Raw genomic sequence first — 23359 nt, 5'->3', positions numbered from 1 at the left:
TTTTACGATGTAGAAAATAGTAAAAATAAAGAAAAACCCTTGGATGAGTAGGTGTCCAAACTTTTGACTGGTACTGTATTTATGCTAACCTATGTCTTTTTCCCGGTCTTATCTTACCTGTTCTGTGTACTTTCCCATTGTCTTATCACTACTCGTATCTGCTCATTCCCAAAGAGTTTTCTCTGTAATGTATAGAGTTGTACATTCCTCCCCTGCCAAACCCACATCTTAACCCTGCATCAATTACAGTATGCTGGTAGTAGTGTGCTGTATCTGGTTGATATTCAATAATGTTAAGCTAGCTTATTGACTTTCTATTAAGTTAATGACTATGACACTTATGTCCAATGTGGCTAAGAACACTACAGAAACCTTCCTATCAGGCTTTAATGTCGTTTGGTAAATAGTGGAAAACATAACAGAGACTCTCTAGAGCGGAGATACAGGTAGGACAAACCTTTGTGAAAACATTCTCCACAAGTTTAAACATGCCCATGAGATCAGTAGGTTTGGGAAGTCGGTTACAAGCATTTTGAAAATAAATGGTAAAACTGTTTCAGGGAGTGGATGTGGTGCCATGATTTAACTAATTTGATTGTTTAAATACTACTAATCCTGGTTTTCAGACAAATGTTATGACCTAAATAACAGTAATAATATAGTATTTTTACCAAGTAAAGTACACCACAATGAAATGACACTAAAGACATACACATTATGCAACAGACAAATAAATAGCGGTGCTATTTGTATGTGAAATGACACTCAAATTATACAATAGTGGCAATGAAAGGTATAAATGTGAGATCGGTATAAAATCTTTATGGCTTTTTTGTGTTTTTTGGGGGGGGTAAATGTAATTTGCTGAGCTGGAGCACAAGGACCAGGTCAACCTTTTGGTTGACAAATGTTAAGACTTAAACAACAACAATTAAATTGCATTTTTATCAAGCATATTTCTTGAAAAGTAAAAGGTACAATACTATGAAAAAGACACATTTAAAATGACAATAAAGACATACACAGTATTTAACATTGTCAGAGTGTTATGGTTGCCAACCTATAGCACCATCCCAACGTGAAACATGTAGGACCAATGCTGTCGTTGGTCTGGCCCCTGACCTAAGACCAATCCGGAATGGCTAAACCTACCAGGGGCCCAAGCCCCCTCCGGTGTAGCTCTCAGGGTCATTGAGACACACAAGCCTCTAAACCACGCCAAGGTCACAGCTTTGAGAGAGGAGTGATTGAATCCAGTCCTGTCTGAACAAAAGGTAAGATTCTGACATCTGAGTACAAAACAGACTCTTCTGGTAAACAGATGCCTCCGGTGCCAGATACCAGTATATACTCAACCTGTAAAGTCAGCACTTAAACAAATAGAAACAGAAACCTGTAATTCAATAAGGTCCAAATCTACGGAGCAAAAATATCAACGCAACATGCAACAATTTAAACGATTTTACTGAGTTACAGTTGATATAAGGAAATCAGTCAGTTGAAATAAATAAATTAGGCCCTAATCTATGGATTTCACATGACTGGGCAGGGGCGCAGCCATGAGTGGGGCTGGGAGGGCATAAGCCCACCTACTGGGGAAATTTGCCTCAGTTTCATCAGCTGTCCGGGTGGGTGGTATCAGATGATCCCGCAGGTGAAAAGCTGGATGTGGAGGTCCTGGGCTGGCATGGTTACACGTGGTTTACGTTTGTGAGGCCGGTTGGACGTACTGCCAAATTCTCTAAGACAACGTTTTAGGCGGCTTATGGTAGAGAAGGGAGCATTCAATTCTCTGGCGACAGCTCTGGTGGACTTTCCTGCAGTCAGCATGTCAATTGCACTCTCCCTCAAAACTTGAGACATCTGTGGAATTGTGTTGTGTGGAAAAACTGCACATTTTAGAGTGGCCTTTTATTGTGAACCTATGTAATGATCAATGATCATGCTGTTTAATCAGCTTCGGGATATGCACACCTGTCAGGTGGATGGAATTTTTTTGGCAAAGGAGAAATGCTCGCTAACAGGTATGTAAACAAATTTGTGCAGAAAAATTGAGAGAAATAAGCTATTTCTGCGTATGGAAAAATTCTGGGATATTTCAGCTCATGAAACATGGGACCAACACTTCACATGTTGCGTTTATATTTTTGTTCAGTATATTTGCATTCTATGCTTGTTCTTGTGTATTCTGTATTTTCACATTGGCTGGTATGTTATACAAGCCAACAACAGGTGACCACTTCCTTCCTAAATGTGTGTGTGTGTGTGTGTGTGTTCACAGATACAGAAGTTGCATAGAAAACCAAGTAGCATAATATGCATGCACATATATTCACATTCATAAACACTGACCGTACCAATCTCTGAAAGTTCACATCAGGATCCTTCTTCTTCTCTTTGCTTGCAGGCTGCATTGAAATAAAGGGAAAAGGCATAATATTACATGATTACCTACAGTGTATGTTCTGTGTTTGTTGCCTTCAGGGTGCTCTGTATGATGTCAACTGTAACACAGATTGTACTTACCTCCACATTTTATTATTTTAACTGCCCAGAATATACCACCACTTATTATCCCAACTGCTAACAATGTGACCAGTGCGATTGGGACAGGATTGCGACCAGACCCTGTCAGGAGTAAAATGGAGGGTGGGGGTTAATCAACTGTATGTTGTATGTGACCTTGCCCTGCATTCACCTGAAGCCTATATTCTTCCCGTCTAAATGAAATTCAGCTGTTCAAACCCATGCCATGTGCTTTAGTCAATACTGATGAATGACATTGATGAAGGTATTATAAGGTTGGCTACACAGCTCATAGGAAAATAAATACAGAAATCAGCTGGCTGTAATACAGAAGTTAAAAAAATATGATAATACGCATGTTGAGGGATTTTGTAAAAACTGCCCACAGGTTTTAATGTTAAAAATACAATTTGTTAGTTTTAAACTTACTATCCTACAAAATAAATTGTTAGTGAGCTTCAGCTGGTATTTATCTCCCCCTAGAATTAGAGGAAACGAAGAGCAGACAATCTGTCTGGGGGTTGGCTCTGCCCAATGAAATCTCTGGTGAGCTCATTATAAACAGAGCTTGCTATTTAGTGGTCTGCCATTACAGGTTCCCATTACTGATCCACAAAATGGAAAAACAAGACTATATGCAGTGTTGACATACCTTTGAGGGCAGAGCGTGAGGACAATTGAGGGCAGAGCGTTTCAATGTTGAGCGGAGTTGGTTTTGAGTCAGCAGGGTTGGAAGCCTCACAGCTGTAGGTGTCAACATTTCTTTTGTTTAACTCCAGAGGGAGAGAGAGATTGGTGAGAAGATCAGGGCTGCTGGTCTGGTTGAGTATCTCCCCTCCTCTGTACCAGGACAAGATCACCTCTCTCCCGTTCTTCACAGTGCACACCAAGGAACAGCTCACTTTTTCAAATGGACTGTCCACTGAGGGACTGATGTGAGGAGCAGACACTGAGGCTGGGATAGCAGAATGATTTAGCAGTGACTCAATGACAAACAGAGATTTAAACTAATGTGTTTACAGTAAAAACTAAGATGTCATAAATGAGACCTGAACATATATGAAGAAGTGGGCTATTTCTTTTTCAAACTCTAAATACAAAAGGTATTTCTTTTAATCTTCATTGAAAACAACTCTGGGTAACAGACTAAATGGGAGAATCGAAAAAAGGGAAGTAAAACAAGAAGCCAGACACGCACCATAGACAGTTAGATTTGTAATCTTAGATGAACTCTGTGTATTGATGATAAGTATTTTATAAAGTCCAGAGTCGTTGATGGTGAGGTTTCTGATGGTGAGAGATCCAGTCTGAGTATCCAGCTTCAGTCTGTCTTTGAACCTCCTACTGTAGTCCGTTTTAATCACACCAGCATTCAGCAGCGCTATGTTATCAAATGAATCTGAACGACTCAATGGGAAAGACCATGCCATAATAGTGCCACTAGATAGTTCATTAAGTCCAGTCGGTAAAGTTACTTTCATTCCCTCTTTTCCCGACACATTTACAGCATCAATCAGATCTGAAAGGAAGAAAGAAAACATTGGCTAAGGGCAGTAGCTACATCAATACAAGGCATTAACAGGACTAAATCCTGTAGGCGATCCTGGATCCAAGACAAGCACATGATAGACTAGGATTAATTTATTTCTACTTTTACAGTACGCAGTGACCTACAGTACGTACATTTTTGTTTGTATTGTCTTTGTATTATTTATTTAAAAAATGTGTTCCATTGACTTGTAGTTATGGCGCCGAGGTGTAGCCTAGTTCACATTTCTAACTCTTTAACACTAAATAACACTATTTTTACCTTTATTTAACCAGTAGAGAACACATTTTCTCTTTTACAAAAACAACATGACCAAAAAGCAAATTTATAACAGCATTTCTTTCTGCACTTTTGTAATAATAGCCTATTCACATGATTTACACAAGAGTTATGTAACATGATACTAGCCTACTTTTGTAATTAACTCACAGTTTGGCAAAAAAAGACTTACCATTTTCGAGCAAGAGTAATATCCAGAGAACGGAGTTTATCATTTTCCATTTCAATAGGGTACTCAGATTAAGTGTAATTCAAAAATACATTGTCTGTCTGTTTGTGGGCGGGTATATTTTGTGGAACGGGGTGGGTATATTTTGTGGAACGGGGTGGGTATATTTTGTGGAACAGGGTGGGTGTATTTTGTGGAACGGTGTGGGTATATTTTGTGTAACGGGGTGGGTATATTTTGTGGAACGTTGTGGGTATAATTTGTGGAACGTTCCAACAGGAATGCGTTCCAAAAACTTCGTAAATATCAATTTTGATAACAAAAAACGCATATAAAGTCGTATAGCGGTAAAATGAGATACCCTGTAGGGGGTGAGCTATGTAATTACGTTTTTCACTCACCACGTTTATTTCGGGAAAATGTCTCTCTTCATTCTGGTAGGCTCCACCATTTCTCATTCCTTGGTTTAGGTATTATTTCTGGTGTTCCGGCATTCGCTGGTGAACTCTGTTGCGCCTCAATTAGGCTATCGCTATGGTTGAAATGTAACTAATGACCGCCAGCCCCACTATTTTATTAGCTAGGTGTCTTTTACTCAATTGTTACCTATGATACTGTATAAACCAGCCTACGAGTACAACAGAAACGTACATTGCATTTTGCCAAGTTCTCTCTGTTTTAATCCTGTTTCCCAAATATAGCAGGTAACTTGTGTCTGTGTCGATGTTGTTGAGTTCAACTTGACTAGTTAAATAAAGATTAAATAAATTAGAAAATTAAAAATATGTGCTTTGACCTATTTCAGGCAACCAAGATGCTTGACTCACTACAGCTGCTTTTGAGGAACTTTCCAGTCGTTTGTGCTTTACATTCCGACATTACATTCCGACTCTGTTTATTGGATATATATATTAGTGTCTAATAAAAATGAACAATGTATGTAAAGCATCCCATTTGTTTTAAGGTTACAGTGTGTGTGTGTGTGTGTGTGTGTGTTGTAGTCCCTCTTAATGTCACTAGGTGTCAGCACAGTTTCAATAATATCACACCAGGTTCACAACATGTTTTCATGAATAACAAATCAATTTGTATTTGTCAGATGCGCCAAATACAACATGTGTAGTAGACCTTAGTGAAATGCTGACTTACAAGCCCTTAACCAACAATTTAGTTAAGAAAAATACGTGTTAAGTAAAAATAAGAAATTAAAGTAACAAATAATTAAAAGAGTAGCAGTAAAATAACAATAGCGAGGCTATATACATGTGCAACAGTCAATGTGCGGGGAACCGGTTAGTCAAGGTAATTAAGGTGTTCCTTTCAAGTCCAGTGGTGTAAATTACTTAACAAAAATGTATTTAAAGTACTCCACTACTTTAAATACAATATACTACATGTATATTTATATATATACATTCAGATGGGTCATGTACATTCAAGGACATTTTTACATTGCTAGAGGGAAGTGCTTCTCAACTACTGGCCTTGGGACTCCACTACATTCCTAAAGAAAATGTACTTTTTACTCCATACAGTTTCCATGATGTAAAAACACTTGAAAGTGCTACTTAAGTCAGGTTTTTTTTGTATGTGTACTCTTACTCTTTCTATTTCTTTACAACTTTTCATTTGACTTCATTTCTAAAGAAAATAATGTATTTTTTTTTACTCCTTACAGTTTCCCTGACACCCAAAAGTACTTGTTGCATTTCAAATGCCTAGCCGGACAGGAAAATGGTCCAATTCACACACTTATTAAGAGAACATCCCTGGTCATCCCTACTGCCTCTGGTCTAGCGGACTCACTACACACATGCTTCGTTTGTAAATTATGTCTGAGTGTTGGAGTGTTCCCATGGCTATTTATTCAATAAAAAAACACGAGAATCGTGCTGTCTAGTTTGCTTAATATAAGGAAGGTCAAATCATTGATACTTTTACCACTGATACTTAAGTGTATTTTAGCAATGGCGTTTACTTAGTATTGTACTGGGTGACTTTCACTTAATAAGTAATTTTCTATTAATATATCTTTACTTTTACTCAAGTATGACAATTGGGTACTTTTTCAACCACTGTTCAAGATATTTAGCACACAAGACCCAACATTCACTTAGTGGCTTGAAGTAGGAGTGCTAAACTAGGATCTGTTTAGTATTTCTGAGTAGAATGAATAACATTACTTTGACAGGGTGGGGGGAACTGATTCCAGTTCAGCATTCTTAGCCTGAGACATTTCATAAATGCGTACAGAGGAGTACTGTTCTACGATCAGCTTTGCATAGATCATACTGAATCAGTTGTCTCTGGAACAAGATTATATGGACAGGGGTGGGTTTGATTGTAGCTCAGCACACCTACTCAACACCAGTTGCTATAACCTAACATTTTATAATCCAATTTCCCTTGCTGTCTAATGTCTTTCCAGAACCCCACCTCAACATTGTTCGGTCAAGGCAACAAAAGCAAGTTTGCATGCTCTTGCAAGGATTTTAACTCACAACTTTGGGAATTCACCACCTTAACCACTGCTACAACTATTTCTAAGCTATCTTAACATGTGGGTTTCTTTAGGGGGACCAATATTAGGAACACCTTTGAATGGTCTACAAAGCATGCCCCCAGGTAAAAGTAGGCTTTTGCAGAAAAGGGTTGTATGTTATCACAACTCTATTATAAGGACATTCTATACAAGGTGTCACTTCTTTCGTCTTATTTGATGGGAACTAGCCCCTGTCCCCCTACACACCTCAAGTTTGCTCTTTCAGGCCCATAAAGGCAACAATAAAAATGTTGCTCTATTAATTGCTCCTCTGTGATTTGAACTCTCAAAAAGTCATTTGAGGATCAACCACCATAACTCTGTCTGACAGAGCTTTTTTATTTTTTATTTTTTACATGCTATTACCTTACAGCCTTATTCTAAAATCGATTACATTTAGATTTCCCCTTAATCTACATACCCTATAATGACAAAGCGAAAATCAGGTTTATACATTTTAGCAAATTCATTACATATAAAAAAGAGAAATACCTTATTTACAAAATTAGTCATCCCCTTTGCAATGAGACTCAAATTGAGCTCAGGTGCATCTTGTTTGGATTGATCATCCTAGAGCTGTTTCTACAACTTGATTGGAGTCCACCTGTTGTAAATTCAATTGATTGGACATGATTTGGAAAGGCACACAGCTGTCTATATAAGGTCCCACAGTTGACAGTTTATGCCAGAGCAAAAACCAAGCCAAATCAAATGTTATTTGTCACATGTGCCGAATACAACAGTCGTGGACCTTACTGTGAATTGCTTATTTACAAGCCCTTAACCAACAATGCAGGTCAAGAAATAGAGTTAAGAGAATATTTCCTAAGTAAACTAAAGTCCTAAAATAAAATCCATAAGTAACACAAGAAAATTACATAACAATAACGAGGCTATATACATGGGGTACCAGTACCGAGTGAATGTGCGGGGATACAGGTTAGTTAATTTGTAAAGTGACTTTGCATAGATAATAAACAGTGAATAGCAGACTTGTAAAAACACTGGGGGGCCATTCCTCTGACACCGCTTAGTATATAGGTCCTTGATGTCAGGAAGCTTTGCCCCAGAAATTTACTGAGCCGTACGCACACTCTGTACACACAGGTTAAAATATCAACACAAACTCTGAAACAATTATATTAATTTGGGGACAGGTCGAAAAGCATTAAATATTTACGGCAATTTAACAAGTTAGCTTGCACTTGCTAGCTAATTTGTCTTATTTAGCTATCTTGCTGTTGCTAGCTAATTTGTCCTGGAATATAAACATTGAGTTGTTATTTTAACTGAAATGCACAAGGTCCTCTACTCCGACAATTAATCCACACATATTGCTCCAAACGCACATCACTCGTCCCCTCACATAAGACCCCTTGGGATCTAAAATGAGTTGTGGGGTGCCTCTTGTCTCCTTTAATGTCCATTTGAGGATACTACAGTCACCCCTGGTGGATGTTCTTGGAACACTGCGGTTTAAGTCTGAGCAGAGGTTGACGAAAACCTTCAAAGCTGGTGGTGCTTTGTTGCATGTTATCTTGAGTACCAGGCAGATGTTTGAGTACAGAATCAAATGGTGTAAACTTAACAGGCTAAACTCGTTGAGGACACTCTTTGAGAAAGGAGTTCCAACAGGGTTCTTTGGCTGTCACCAAAAGATAACTTTTTGGTTCTATGTAGAACCCTCTGTGGAATGGAGCCCAAAAGGGTTCCACCCTGACACAGAAGGGGTTCTACCTGGAACCAAAAAGGGGTCTCCTATGGGGACAGCGGAAGAATCCTGTTAGTTTGTAGATAGCACCTTTTTATCTGAGTGTAGGCCTATATTTCAGTCGTGGTTCCATGGATATCCATGAAAAATAACCTTCATTGGTAGTGAGTTAATCATAAATACTATGAAACCTTCCCACTTAGAACACATTTGCAAGCAGACAAAGTAACCTATCCTATGCTGAGGCATGTGTGATCACTCAACATTGACAGGACCAACATAAAAGACATGCTTGGGACTCCTGAGTGGCGCAGTGGTCTAAGGCACTACAACCCAGTGGCATCACTACAGACCCTAGTTGGTTTCCAGGCTGCATCACAACCGGCTGGGTGACCGGGTGTCCCATAGGGTGGCACACAATAGGCCCAGTGTCATCTAGGTTAGGGTTTGGCCGGGGTAGGTCGTCATTGTAAACAAGAATTTGTTCTTAACTGACGTGCGTAGTTAAAGGTTAAATTAAAAAATATATAAAAAACATGCAAACAAAAGATGACGTGTCTATCTTGCACCGTTATGCAATTATTAGGAGACGAGATACGTTGCTACATTGAGCCCCCCCCATTTGTTTTGTACAATGCTGCTACTCGCTGTTTATTATCTATATCTATGCATAGTCACTTCACCCCTATCTACATGTACAAATGACCTCAACTAACCTGTACCCCTGCACAATGACTCGGTACCGGTACCCCCTGTATATAGCATTGTTATTGTTATGTTAGTTTAAAAAATATATATATTTTATTTTTACTTTATTTTGTAAATATTCTCTTTATCTTCTTGAACTGCACTGTTGGTTAAGGGCTTGTAAAGTAAGCATTTTACGGGAAAGTCTACACTTGTTGTATTCGGCGCATGTGACAAAGTTTGATTTGAAATAGATAATCCTGGCTACCAATGTTCAAGTATTAATTTATTGAGGCATTCAATCAGAGATGTCAAGGTGGTCCTCAAGCATATGCCATGTGTATGTAACACACACATGTATGGTCATATTATTTGTTTTGTATATTTTGCCTCATAGGTATTTGCATTTAACGTATGTATATAATTACTGCCGCTAGGGGGAGCTGTGTCATCAATGAAGTTTTTTTTAAAGCTTTTAAACAAATGTATATTAACAGTAACATGCAAAACAACAGCCAGAGGTATTCCACAAAGAAATGTTTAAAAAATCTAAACTAATCCACATTATATCAATTCAAATACAGACATGTAAGCGAATACATTTTTTAAAACATTTTGTTTTGTATACGTTTTAATGACTCTAAAAAATGAAGAAAAGGGCCTTTTTCTTCATAAATTTTTATTTGTGTATGACATTTTTTTTCCTAATAAAATAAAGAGATTTATGACATACTCACGTTCAATTGTGGAATCAGTGTAGTAAAATTATATGTCAAACTTAGACATTCCAATGGTTGTATGCATTTTGAGGCCAAGATATAGTTTTACATCAGTCCAGAACACTTCACTATATAAACAATGACAGAATAAGTGTTCAATAGATTCAGTTTCTAGTTCACAAAACTGCATTCACTGGTAACATCAGGTATATATTTAGAAATCATGCTATTACACAGATAGAATCTATGGATAATCTTAAAGGAGATCTCCTTTACTTATTGGTCACCATAAATATGTGTGTAGTGAGCCAAGCACGGCGCCAGTTTACATCAAACGATGAAGCCCAACAAAATATTGCAGAGGGAATAGACTTCCTGTAGAAAATATCCCTTAATAAACGATTGTTGAATTTCGTATCTAGTAGACCTATGCCATTCACCTGGATATCGATTACAATCTGAGATATTCCAAAATATGCATTATTCTGAAGTAAAGTTTTCATCCCACTAGGTATAGCTTAAATAACAGTGTCATATTCCTTGCTTGAAACCTCAAAGTATCTTTCCATAAATTCTCTCCGCGTAAATAGAGTCCCACTAATATTAACTAATTGGCTGACAAGGACAATGATTTTCGAGAACCATTAATGCTAAAATAACATCTTGTTTCTATATAATATCGACCCATTGTTCCATATAAAACATTTATGAGGTGAAAAGTTGTGTTTTATACAACAAAGCCCAGCACATTATAGCCTGCTTGTGAAAAGCCACCAGTTTCACAGGAAGTTTACCCACAATATATGGACGTTGTAGTAAAAAATTAAGCCCTCCGAACTGCTGAAAAACAAAATGAGGTATAATATTCCAGAAACTATGAGGATTTTTTATGTACCTTTTAATCCAGTTGACCTTTATCTGATTGAAGAGAGTGAAGTCTAAGACATTTAGACCGCCATCACAAAGTTGACATTACATAAAAAAATCAACCTTTTACATCGTACATTAGTAATTTATGCTATTAGTAACTGATGTTGTCGGTTTGGCGTCAAATAAGCAACTCTTTATATGTTATTTGCCGAATCTGAGTTTGCCATGTAAGGTTTTATGCTAGCTAATGTTCCGTCTTTGAAGTTGGTAGCGAACTTGAAAATTGCATCTTCTTTAGGAGTGCTATTTATATCCCGTCGACAACTAATCATTCATCCATACTGTGTGTCCCATGATTACAGGTCATTTATGACAAATGTATAAAGTATATGTTTTATAAATTTATGAGCACCAGCTAGCAGAGTGTTAGCCTGGATTTGTTAGCTTAGGAAAATATGTGGTACATTTTTAGGTATATTGTATTTCTTCGCCACAAGAGTGTAGCGGTGAGTAATTTCTCAGGTTAATATGATATATTTTGAATACTAAAATGGATGATAGTTTAGTCTGATGTTGTGAATATGAGATTACACATGGAAAGAATATTTATTTTTATTATAGTAAATTAGGAATTATTAGAAATGGCTAAATCCACTATACGATCACAATGACTTTGAGACATTTCAATTGTTCTTTTGTTAGAGTAGATCTGTGGAGAATTGCTGCGGGAGTGCTATTTATATCCCTTCGACTACTCATCATTCATCCATACTGTGTGTGTCCAATGATTGCAGCTTTGGAAATAAATAAACTATACATTCATTACTCCTTCCTTTGTTGACTCACTGACTTCAGGGATGGAACCAGGAAGGTCACAGTAGCATTGTTTTACATAGGCATCCAGTAATTTAGAGTTCTCTTGAAATTGACACTGATAGTACAGTGAGTTTTATATACAATGTGAATGTGTAGATATATGGTGACTCCACGTTTGGATGAATGGACCAACGGGAGTGCTATGGGCAAGTCCCTTGATGGGTAACAGGAATGGTGGAAGGACAATCTGAAGGTAATTATCTTTTCACACAACACAGCAGTGTCCAGGCATCCAGAGTATTCACTCTATCGCCTGCTATATGGAGGGGAGCCGCAGCAGTTAACTGACGTACACAATGCAATTGTATATAACATTATTGCATATACTGTAGTATATATATTTTTGATTGACTTAGTGTTTTTCTGTTGCTCTTTTTGTATAATGTACTTTGTCACTGATACTCCACCTGATGTGGAAGTTGTCGAGCCAGATCAGAAGCCTTCGAAGACCTCCTTCATTGTTTTAGAAGGACGTGGAGGATTTTGACCAGGTAAAAATTAGTGTCTGCTGTCAATGTATTTTTTGGCCTTCCAAGAGATATATAAGAGATGTATTTGTAATAATATGAAATATAATTGCATTTCTCTATTATCAATTTCTATTATCAATTGCTTCTGGCCTATTTATTGCCTACCTCCCTACTCTTCTACATTTGCAGTACCAACAATGGCCCAGAGGTTTCTCCAAATAGTCAATCTCAAGACTAACCACTGGGTCACGTTAAGTAACCGCCACTACCAGGTAGGTACTGTTAAGGTGTATGACTCCAGTGGTCATGACACCACCCTGGAGTTTCTCTCACAACTCATCTCTCTATCTTTTCCAGGGACCATCCCTTACCTCCCTCATCAACCTCACTGACATCAAAAATTAGACGGGCATCCTTTATTTTCTGTCTGCCATTAACATTATTGCATGTCTAATCAAACATTAAAATTAAATCATTCAGTATTTTGACATACCTGATAATCATTTAACCTGTGTGTTTATGTCTGTTCCCTTTACTCTGCTCCTGTTCTTCAGGACCTAGGGGTTCTGCCTAACACCCAGACATGGATCAACCTGATGTTCTCCATTATCAACCACCCTCCAACTTTTCATTACATCATCTACTGTTATTATCAAATTGTCATTATCTGCTAAGAAAGAGCAATACAATTATCATACTGGGCACATAATGTGAGCTGCACAGATTAGCTAAAAACACTAGCACTGCAAACACTTAGAACAAAGAGGGCAGCAGCGCCTGGACTTTGCACATTCCCTCTTCAGGTCCACTACCTGTTGAAATCCCTTGACGGTATTTGTTAGTTCAACCTTATTAATTGTATCATAAGATATATATATATATATATATATATACACACACACACATTCAACCACAAGGGTGTACTAATGAGCTATGATTTGTTGTTATCATGTAGATAAGGGAATGCCTGTTTAAAATGAAAACATGCCCCCCAGACAAACTTTGTTGCCGGTCGTCGTGGTAATACAATGAAAGTTTAGATGCCAATCACCATATAAGATCAAACATGAAAAAGCCTGGAAGGAGGAGAGATGCCTAGAAACGATTTGGTTGACCGTTTTATGTGTGGATTAATTGTTGGAGTAGAGGTCCTTGTGCATTTCAGATAAAATAACAACTCAATGTTTATATCCCAGGACAAAACAGAACAGCAAGCTAGCTAAACAGGACAAATTAATGTTAGCTAGCAAGTGCAAGCTTACTTGCTAAATTGCTTTACATGTTTAATGCTTTTCGACCTGTCCCCAAATGAATGTAATTGGTTCAGAGTTTGTTTTGATATTTTAACCTGCATGTCGTGATCGCGGTTGGTGTGGGGGGACAAAATAAATGTATGCACGATAGCGCACGCGCGCAGCCAGTTTGGGTTCCATGTGACATTGAATAACAATTTATTTTGCAACACTTGTGCACGCGACGCAAGCGGTGTGGTCAGCCTATAAGGATATTCGTAAGAATGCAACTGCACTGAAACTATTAGCCTGATTCAATGGAATTCTCCTTAATAATACATGTTTTTATCTGTTAAGCTGTTTGGTCGATGCATAGACCCATACGGATTCTAACTGTTTGGTATTTTGCATTAGGCATAGCTCTACATTGCAGAGCATTTAATTAACTAGCCACATTTTCCTGGGATGTTTAGGCTGCGCAAGACCATCGTTAGGCTAGTAGACTGCGGAAATAGTCATGGAGTTTATCATTGTTGTAGCCTAGATCGCTTGATAGAACCTTTTATAAAAGGCTAAGCAAACAAGTGGTAGCATATGCTTTTTGTACGTCTCTATAACAAGGCCTATATCATCACATACCCCCTCAATTCGTACCCTGCTTTTAACCATAAGACATCTCCACAGAAATGTATAGACGGAAGGACTGCATGGTGAAAGTGATTGTGTCTGTTAATCCGGTAAACTGGGAAGTGTCCTGTCCTGCATAACTTCATGAGGATGGACACGAGAACCAGGAGGGGATCTGCAGCTCGCCACCGTGTGACAGAGAAGTCCATGAAGCACACAACATTGTCTATACCGTCCAAGATCTGATCCATTGTGTGTTGGAATATCACTGGAGCTGTCGAGATTCCATAGACCAAGCGATTGAATCTGAATAGCCCCTTGTGTGAATTGATGGTCAGATACTGTTCTGACTCCGGATCCAGCTTCAGTTGCTGATAAGCGAATGCCAGGTCCAGCTTACTGAAAACATTCCCACCAGCTAGAGTGGCAAACAGATCTTCAGTGTTTGGTAGTGGATATTCCTCTGGTAGTATGCAGCGATTTACTGTGACCTTGTAGTCACCGCACATTCTGACGGTCTTGTCTTTCTTTGGGACTACAACAATCGGAGCGGCCCAGTCGCTCCTCGCTACTTTCGTGATTATGTTATTCTTCTGTAGGCGGTCCAGTTCCTTCTCTACTGCTTCCTTAAGAGCATAGGGAACTGGACGTGGTTTGTGAAAGATAGACTTGGTTCCTTCTTGCACTCTGACTTTTGCTGTGAAGTCATGTATTTCACTGTAGCCATCTTTCAAAAGTTATTTGTGCGTCTCCAGCATGTTAGTGAGTGTAGCCTGACTCACTGGTTTGTCATTTCTCAGACTAAAGATTTCTCCCCAGTTCAACTTGATCTTTTGTAGCCAGTTTCTCTGGAACCAGAGATAGAGACGCTCTGGTGTCCAGCTGCATTTTTACTGGTTTTCCCGCTAACTCCATGTTGAGATAGATTCCATCTTTTTGTTGTTGACCTGTGTACACTGTGAACAGTTCCAATACTGTTTCAGTTGTACCTTCCTCTTCTTGTGCTGCTTCTGACACTTTGTGCGCTCTTGCTGTGCGTTTCGAAGCTTTACACACTCTCTGTAAATGTCCAACCTTTCCACAATTGTGGCACTTTTTATTTTGGAATCAACATTCACTGTGCTGATGATTATCTCCCCCACATCTGTAGCAACTTGGCTTAGACCTTTGAGATGTGGGCTGCTTTGTTCTTGTGTAACCTTGAGGACGGGACTAGGAAAAGTGTGACTTTTGTGAGCCTTTTTCACCACGTTCTGCATGTCCCAATACCTCAATAGTATCCCTGTGGACAAGCTTGAGTCCAAGTGCTATATCACAGGCCTTCTTAAAGGTCAGGTCCTTCTCTGACAGGAGCCTTCTGTGATATGCTGAGACCACATACAAACTTGTCTCGGAGAGCATCATCAAGAAATCGTGCAAACTCACATGTACTTGCCAGCCTTTTCAAAGCAAGGATGTAGTCAGCCACGGTTTCCCCTGGACTCTGGTGACATTGGTAAAATCTGAAACGTTCTGCAATGAGAATTGGCTTAGGCTTGAAATACCTTGAAAGAGTTTTAGTCAGTTCTGCATAGTTCAACTCCACTGCTTTTATTGGTTCAATTTGACCTTTCAGCAATCCATACTCAGTTGGACCCAAAACACTGAGAAATACGTCTGCTTTCTTTTCATCTTTGATTTCATTTGCAGCCAGCCAACGCTCAAAACGCTCCAAATAGAAATCAAAATCCTCTTTTGTAGCCTCAAACTCTGGTACACGACCAATGGTTGCCATTTTCACAGTTAATTGTTCAGTTTCCTTATTCCTTGTATTCCTTAATTTTCAGAATTTATCTAATTCTTCACTTCAGAAGTTTCTGCAATTACTTCATACACTGGACTCATTTGTAATAATGTACACACCATGTTACGTTCCTTCTTTCTTTTTTTCTTGACAATATTTCTCCACTGAGATTGCCTAATTTCAATGGGTTCAATGGGTGACAGTTTTTTTTTTTTTACCAGCAGAGGGCAGTGTCGCTATTCTGGACTCCAATAGTCTGCTACTTGGCAGCTACTGAATACTGTACCTACTAGCCTTCTCTTACTGGCGAAAGAAAATAAAAAATAACTGACGAATTACATAATTATTTTGAGTTTCATTACACACGCAACATTCTTCCCTTCAAGCAATGTCCGTTTATGTAGTTTAATAATCACCTCGCCGCCACTGTAATATTTGTGTTGTGGAGAAATGACCAGGCAGGAGACGGGAGTACAGTTAGTTTTCGTTTAATCATACCCCTCGTGCTCTACAGTTCCCGGCACCCTAGTGCGCATGTGCATTTCCTATTAGGTGTATTAACGTAACACTGCCGTAATAAATTACTGCTTAGTAACAGCATAGTAACTAATATAAACAGATGTAGATCCCAGATACTATAAACCAGTTGTTAGTTCTAAATTTTAAATTGACATATTGGCTGGCAACGTTCTTATCCTTTGCTTGCTTGCTAGCCAACTACGGCTAACTTACATTCACGTCAAACAGTGCAGCCAGAATAACAACAGTATTTGCATTTGTTTAAGCTGTTTTCTAGTGACATTTATTTGGACCCATCCATACAAATGAGCTAATGAGGCGTGATTTCACCTGGCATAGAAAATGTGCTCTCTCATCAGGGCACTGTTGTTCAGAGGAGCTAGCCAACCACACAGCTAACACATCACTTCAAACTGAAGCTGGAAAGACTGAAAAACTAGCTGCACTTTGTTTCGTTTTACCTGTTTTCTATTGATTGCTCTTTGTATGTATCCATAAAGTTTATGTGGATTCATGATTTCGACTGGCTGAGAAAAGCTACCTACCTGTCTCTATGACCAGTTCATTATTATGGGACAGTTGTAGATCGATTTTGAATATTGAAACAATGTTGCAAATGTCGGAGAGACAGACAGCAAGGTTTATAAAAAATCTCCAAATGTTATTATCTAAAATTTATTTTAGACTGTCGAGCTCGTATTTTAAAGTGGATATCAAATGTATACATTTCCTGGCTGATGAGACAGTGGATTGCACAGACAGATTGAACAACGTAAAAAGGCATTTTAACTTCATAGATTTAGCCGGTGGTAATTTATTGAATAGACACTGGCTGGAATGCGGTTTTAACCAATCAGCATTCAGGATTAGACCCACCCGTTGACCAAACCCGCATTCCAGCTGGTGTCTAATCGACCGTTTTGACTTAAACCTGCTTGAGAAAATGGTTGTCTAGCAATCATCAACAACAAATTTGACAGACCTTGAAGAAATGTGAAAAGAATAATATGCAAATGTTGCACAAACCAGGGGTGGAAAGCTCTTACATGCTGAACAGACAGCACACGTCGCGCGAGCGTTGCAAAATAAATCCATGTTATTCAATTATTGCACCCACCCTGCTCGCACGCCAATGAGTGTCTGTGTTGCCAAGAGCTAAAATAGAAGTCATCCATTCCTATTTCTGACGGAGATGCACTGCAAGTCCTGCCTCTCCCATCTCCTCATTGGTTTATAGAAGCAGGTACCCACGTGCCATCTCCTCATTGGTTATATCCACGTGGGTGATTTAAAGACGAACTGTTTTGCCGGTCGTTGTATGAAAGTTTAGATGCCAATCATGATATAAATTCAAAGATGAAAAAGCCTGGAAGGAGGAGAGATGACTAGAAACGATTTGGTTGACAATTTTATGTGTGGATTAAGGCACTATATCTAACATGCTGGAGGAAGGAAATTGTAACATGGAAATTTATAGCAGCATATAAACTAAAAGGATCTTAATATTATTAACGGTACATCTTTAATGTGTAAGGTACTAAATGTGTCAGTCATGCACAACGTGGAAAGGAAAACATAGGATGGCCGCCCCGTGCATTCACCAACAGGAAAGTACTGCTGAAGGGAAAACCTGCTGCTTATATAGTGTGGGGGTGCTAATGAACAGAGTGGGGACAGGTGAGGTGAGTGGCAAGGGAGGGGCGTAGCCAAAGTTAGTGGTGAGGACATGAGCCTTCACAAGGAAAATACTAGACGGACACTCCTGACCTGCAAACCAATATTTAATTTCAGAATTGGTTAAAATGTAGTTAGGGTTAGGGTAAAGGGTTAGGGTCAGGGTTAAAGGTTTGATTACGTTTAGGGTTAAGGTAAGGGTCAGTTTTAGATTTTAGTTTGTCGTTTTAGTTAGTCCTTATAGTCTACCTGTTCACAACAGACATACCAGTTAACATTCCTTGGAAGTGTTGACCCTCCTTTCCTTGAACAAATAACTATTTATGATATTTTAACTCACTTTTTTGGCTTGCTAGGTAATCAATCCTCTGATGACATTGGAATGAGCAGATTTAAAAAATATATATTTTTATTTATTTAACCTTTATTTAACCAGACAGGCTAGTTGAGAACAAGTTCGCATTTGCAACTGCGACCTGGCAAAGATAAAGCCAAGCAGTTCGACACATACAACAACACAGAGTTACACATGGAATAAACAAACATGCAGTCAATAATACAGTAGAAAAAGTCTATATACAGAATGTGCAAATGATGTAGGATAAGGGAGGTAAGGCAATAAATAGGCCATGGTGGCAAAGTAATTACAATATAGTAAGTAAACACTGGAATGGTAGATGTGCAGAAGATGAATGTGCAAGTAGAGATACTGGGGTGCAAATGAGCAAGATAAATAAATAAATACAGTATGGGGATGAGGTAGTTGGATGGGCTATTTACAGATGGGCTTTGTACAGGTGCAGTGATCTGTCAGCTGCTCTGACAACTGGTGCTTAAAGCTAGTGAGGGAGATATAAGTCTCCAGCTTCAGTGATTTTTTGCAGTTCGTTCCAGTCATTGGCAGCAGAGAACTGGAAGGAAAGGCGGTCAAAGGAAGAATTGGCTTTGGGGGTGACCAGTGAGATATACCTGCTGGAGCGCGTGCTGCACGCGTGCTGGTGAGTGCTGCTATGGTGACCAGTGAGCTGAGATAAGGCAGGGCTTTCCCTAGCAGAGACTTGTAGATGACCTGGAGCCAGTGGGTTTGGCGACGAGTATGAAGCAAGGGCCAGCCAGCGAGAGCGTACAGGTCGCAGTGGTGGGTAGTATATGGGGCTTTGGTGACAAAACAGATGGCACTGTGATAGACTGCATCCAATTTGTTGAGTAAAGTGTTGGAGGCTATTTTGTAAATGACATCGCCGAAGTCGAGGATCGGTAGGATGGTCAGTTTTACGAGGGTATGTTTGGCAGCATGAGTGAAGGATGCTTTGTTGTAAAATAGGAAGCTGATTCTAGATTTAATTTTGGATTGGAGGTGCTTAATGTGTCTGGAAGGAGAGTTTACAGTCTAACCAGACACCTAGGTATTTGTAGTTGTCCACATATTCTAAGTCAGAACCGTCCAGAGTAGTGATGCTGGACCGGCGGGTAGGTGCGGGCAGCGATCGGTTGAAGAGCATACATTTAGTTTTACTTGCATTTAAGAGCAGTTGGAGGCCACGGAAGGAGAGTTGCATGGCACTGAAGCTCGTCTGGAGGTTAGTTAACACAGTGTCCAAAGAAGGGCCAGAGGTATACAGAATGGTGTCGTCTGCGTAGAGGTGAATCAGAGAATCACCAGCAGCAAGAGAGACATCATTGATGTATACAGACAAGAGAGTCGGCGCGAGAATTGAACCCTGTGGCACCCCCATAGAGACTGTCAGAGGTCCAGACAACAGGCCCTCCGATTTGACACACAACTCTATCAGAGAAGTAGTTGGTGAACCAGGCGAGGCAATCATTTGAGAAACCAAGGCTGTTGAGTCTGCCAATAAGAATGTGGTGATTGACAGAGTTGAAAGCCTTGGCCAGGTCGATGAATACGGCTGCACAGTAATGTCTCTTATCGATGGCGGTTATGATATCATTAGGAACTTGAGTATGGCTGAGGTGCACCCATGACCAGCTCTGAAACCAGAGCTGGTCGTGGCAGTATTGGAAGATTTACATTTTGTTTACTGTCCTGCGGTGTATAATGATGTCACATTGTAGAGTCTGTCTATAAGGTACAGTATAGGGAGTTTTTCTGACAGGATTATGGTCTTTCTATAGACTAGGGGAGAGAGAGCATGAGCTGTACTCTCCTTCATCTTCAAACTATTGAGCAGTTTGCATGTGCTCTCATTGGTCTGTTTTTTTTCAGGGAGGGACTTTTCAGAGCAGTCACTTACACGTTGCATGCAATGTCTGCTTCCCACAACCACAACATGTTTTGTTCTTTAGCTCACTGACCACTAGACAAGTCTGTCATTGTGACACACTTCCCTATTTCTGCAGAATTAGTTTCAATAGAAGTCCAACCCCTCAGTTCATACCATGGAAAGAGGTCTGTCCATGATAGGGCATTGCTCTGCCTTCACATCTCAGTCAACCACACAGGTACCACAGCCCCTAATTTTGTTGCACCTGGACTACTGCCCAGCTTTGTGGTCATGTGCTGCAAAGAGGGACGAGGGTAACTTGCAGTTAGATGTACACGGAGGGCAAGTGTCCGTAACATGCATGTCAATCTCTCCAGGCTCAAAGTTGAAGAGAGATTGACTGCGCCACTATTGGTCTTTGTGCAAGTTATTGATGTGTTGAAGGTACCGAACTGTCTCTTCAAGCAGTTGGCACACAGTTTGGAGACGTATCAGTACAACACATGACATATAGCCAGAAGTCTCTTCAGTCTCCAGGTCCAGAACAGAGGCTGGGAAACGCACAGTATTAAGTAGAGCCATGACTACATGGAACACTCTGCCACCCCAGGTAACTCAAGCTAGCAATAAAGCCATACTAAAAAAAACAAGATAAAAGAACACCTTAAAACACAAAGAGACTGTGAAGAGACACAGCCACTTTCTATATCTTGTATTGTAATTTGCACTGTATTATGTACATGTATTAGACCTAGATATTGTGTGTATGTACTGATATGTAGGCTATGCTTGATGTGTTAAATGTATGTACGGTGTATTTCAGTCCTTGCCTAATAATATTCTGTACTATGTATTATGCCATGTTTAATTTGGACCCCAGGAAGAGTAGCTGATGCTTTTGCAAATAAATACCAATATAATGGTGATCTTGACCAAACACCCAGGATGTTTCTGCCACCATTAGACCGGTGCGCGTTAATGATTGCACTTCATCTTTCAGACAATAATATTCAACACTGCAACACTTTCGTCCAACTCAGTGTGGAAAGGCATCTTGTGAATCTTGCATTACGTAACCCTTATTTCTAGTTACTTATATCTACCCTTTTCAGTTTGTCCTCTGACACAGTTTAGCCTTGTCTTTTGTAATGTTCAGCCTCCTCCACCCCCACCCCCCAAACACACAACATAAACGGAAACATCATATAACGGAAATGATGACTATAACTTCAGCTTGAGTTTATAAAGAACTTATCTGGCTGCCAAAAGACAGAATGTCTGGAAATCCATCCCACTTCCCTATTTTCACAGAGGTCCTCCCTGTTTAGGCCAGATGTGAAATCTACGAGTTTCGCACAGCAGCCGTCCCTAACTTCCACTAAGACTCCACCATTGTTAAGAGACAAATAAAGCACTTAGCATGTCCTCAAAAGATCATACTGTATACACTTTAAAGCTACTTTATTTGGCACTAGGCCTACTCTGAATCCCACATCTAGTTTCAACAGGTTTTTAGTGTTTGTCACCTTGGCCGTGTGGTTGATGTTATCAGTCAAAGATGGTGTATTTCTCCCTGCCCCCATTATCTATAATCTATGTTTCTCTGCAGCCCCACAACATCCTGTCTAGCTTAGAGACAGAGACCCTCACTAAACGTCTCAGTAAATGGAAATAATCGTCATTCATCATACCCCTCATATCTTTAAATTCGTCTATGAGCATTTAATCCAATTAAGATACTATTGGTGAGCTTGTCATTATGTATTTCACAGCAACAGGAAGATTGTGTTTGACCCCATCTCTATGCCCTCCTGTCTGTGCATGGCAACCACACTTTCCAGTTCCGACTAAGCCTGGCAAATCATTATCACCACACAATTTAGGCAATTCAAAATGGTTTTCAATGGCTAAAGCATTTTTTATGATAATGATTGTCTCCACATAGAAACTTGTCATACTCTTAAATGCCTTACGATTGAGCTCTCCATATCTAACTCTTTTTCCATCTCACTCACTCACTCACTCACTCACTCACTCACTCACTCACTCACTCACTCACTCACTCACTCACTCACTCACTCACTCACTCACTCACTCTCTTTCTCTTTCGTCTCTATCCTGTGAAAGTGAGAGGCCATATAATGTTAAAATGTCAGCATGCAGCTAAAAAGTCTATTCAGTATACATTGTAGAATCGTTATGTAATTTAACAGACACTTTAGTCTAAAGTGACTCACAGTCATGTGCGCATACATTTTACATACGGGTGTTTCCGTGAATCAAACCCAATATCCTGGGGGTTGCAAGGGCCACGCTCTACCAATGAGCTATGGAAGATTATGCTCCCCCGAGGACTAACAGAGGGACACATTGATAACAGGTCACAGTTGAAAGCCGTGCTATTGCCTCTGACCACATAATAGCAGCTGTCATCTGTTCTGTTAATTTCACTTTCTGTTCAGTTAAAACTAAGTTGAGGTTAAAGGTTAAGCACAGGAGTCCTTAATTTGACGAGCTTACTAGCACAGATCTTACATGCACAGAACTGGCTGATTGAGGAGCCTGGTGAGAGGACCTTAGGCGGACGGGCTCATTGTAATGGCTGGAATGGAATCAATGCCAAGGTATCAAACATATGTAAGCTAAATGTTTGACCCTATTCCAGGTATTCCATTCTAGACATTGCAATGAACCCATTCTCCTATAGCTCCTCCCACCAGCCTCCACTGTACTGCATGTGGTTATCTTACCTACTTTAGTTGAATGCACTGATTGTAAGTCACTCTTGATAAGAGTGTCTACTAAATGTGGGGGCATCACACCTGGAGGAGACCTGGCACCATCCCTATGGTGAAGCATGGGACTGGGAGACTAGTCAGGATCGACCAAAGATGAATGGAG

The 23359-nt window shown here is 39.6% G+C and overlaps 1 protein-coding gene and 1 long non-coding RNA gene across 5 annotated transcripts; one reads left to right on the top strand and one right to left on the bottom strand.

Annotated features, from left to right (window-relative positions):
- Window positions 1–369: 369 nt before the first annotated feature.
- LOC112231752 (T-cell surface antigen CD2) lies at window positions 370–4666 on the bottom strand. Of its 4 annotated transcripts, none has more exons than XM_024398513.2 (6): window positions 4527–4666; window positions 3725–4045; window positions 3179–3481; window positions 2527–2628; window positions 2353–2408; window positions 370–1263 (listed from the first exon to the last, which is right to left on the bottom strand). In XM_024398513.2, exons 1-5 carry the CDS (start codon window positions 4567–4569, stop codon window positions 2377–2379), a joined length of 801 nt encoding a protein of 266 aa, XP_024254281.2. In that variant the 5' UTR covers window positions 4570–4666; the 3' UTR covers window positions 370–1263; window positions 2353–2376. The 4 variants fall into 4 exon arrangements, with proteins under 4 accessions (XP_024254281.2, XP_042168064.1, XP_042168062.1 ...); XM_042312130.1 differs by having other exon boundaries at window positions 370–1259; XM_042312128.1 differs by having other exon boundaries at window positions 2358–2408.
- A 42-nt stretch (window positions 4667–4708) lies between these two features.
- LOC121841824 lies at window positions 4709–5462 on the top strand. The gene is made up of 2 exons (XR_006080777.1): window positions 4709–4960; window positions 5329–5462. It is a non-coding gene; the product is annotated as an uncharacterized LOC121841824 (long non-coding RNA).
- The last annotated feature ends 17897 nt before the right edge of the window (window positions 5463–23359 follow it).

The sequence above is a fragment of the Oncorhynchus tshawytscha genome, linkage group LG34 (genome assembly GCF_018296145.1).
Source record: "Oncorhynchus tshawytscha isolate Ot180627B linkage group LG34, Otsh_v2.0, whole genome shotgun sequence".
In the NCBI taxonomy this organism is placed as follows: domain Eukaryota; kingdom Metazoa; phylum Chordata; class Actinopteri; order Salmoniformes; family Salmonidae; genus Oncorhynchus; species Oncorhynchus tshawytscha.
This window is presented reverse-complemented; position numbering and strand designations above follow the sequence as displayed.

Excerpts from the sequence above, each read along its gene's own strand:
- LOC112231752 (XM_024398513.2), bottom strand. The coding sequence starts at position 4,569 with ATGATAAACTCCGTTCTCTGGATATTACTCTTGCTCGAAAATG. Across the intron at positions 3,482-3,724 it reads TACAAATCTAACTGTCTATG|CCTCAGTGTCTGCTCCTCAC; the intron begins GTGCGTGTCTGG and ends CTGCTATCCCAG. Across the intron at positions 2,409-2,526 it reads TAAAATAATAAAATGTGGAG|CCTGCAAGCAAAGAGAAGAA; the intron begins GTAAGTACAATC and ends ATTTCAATGCAG.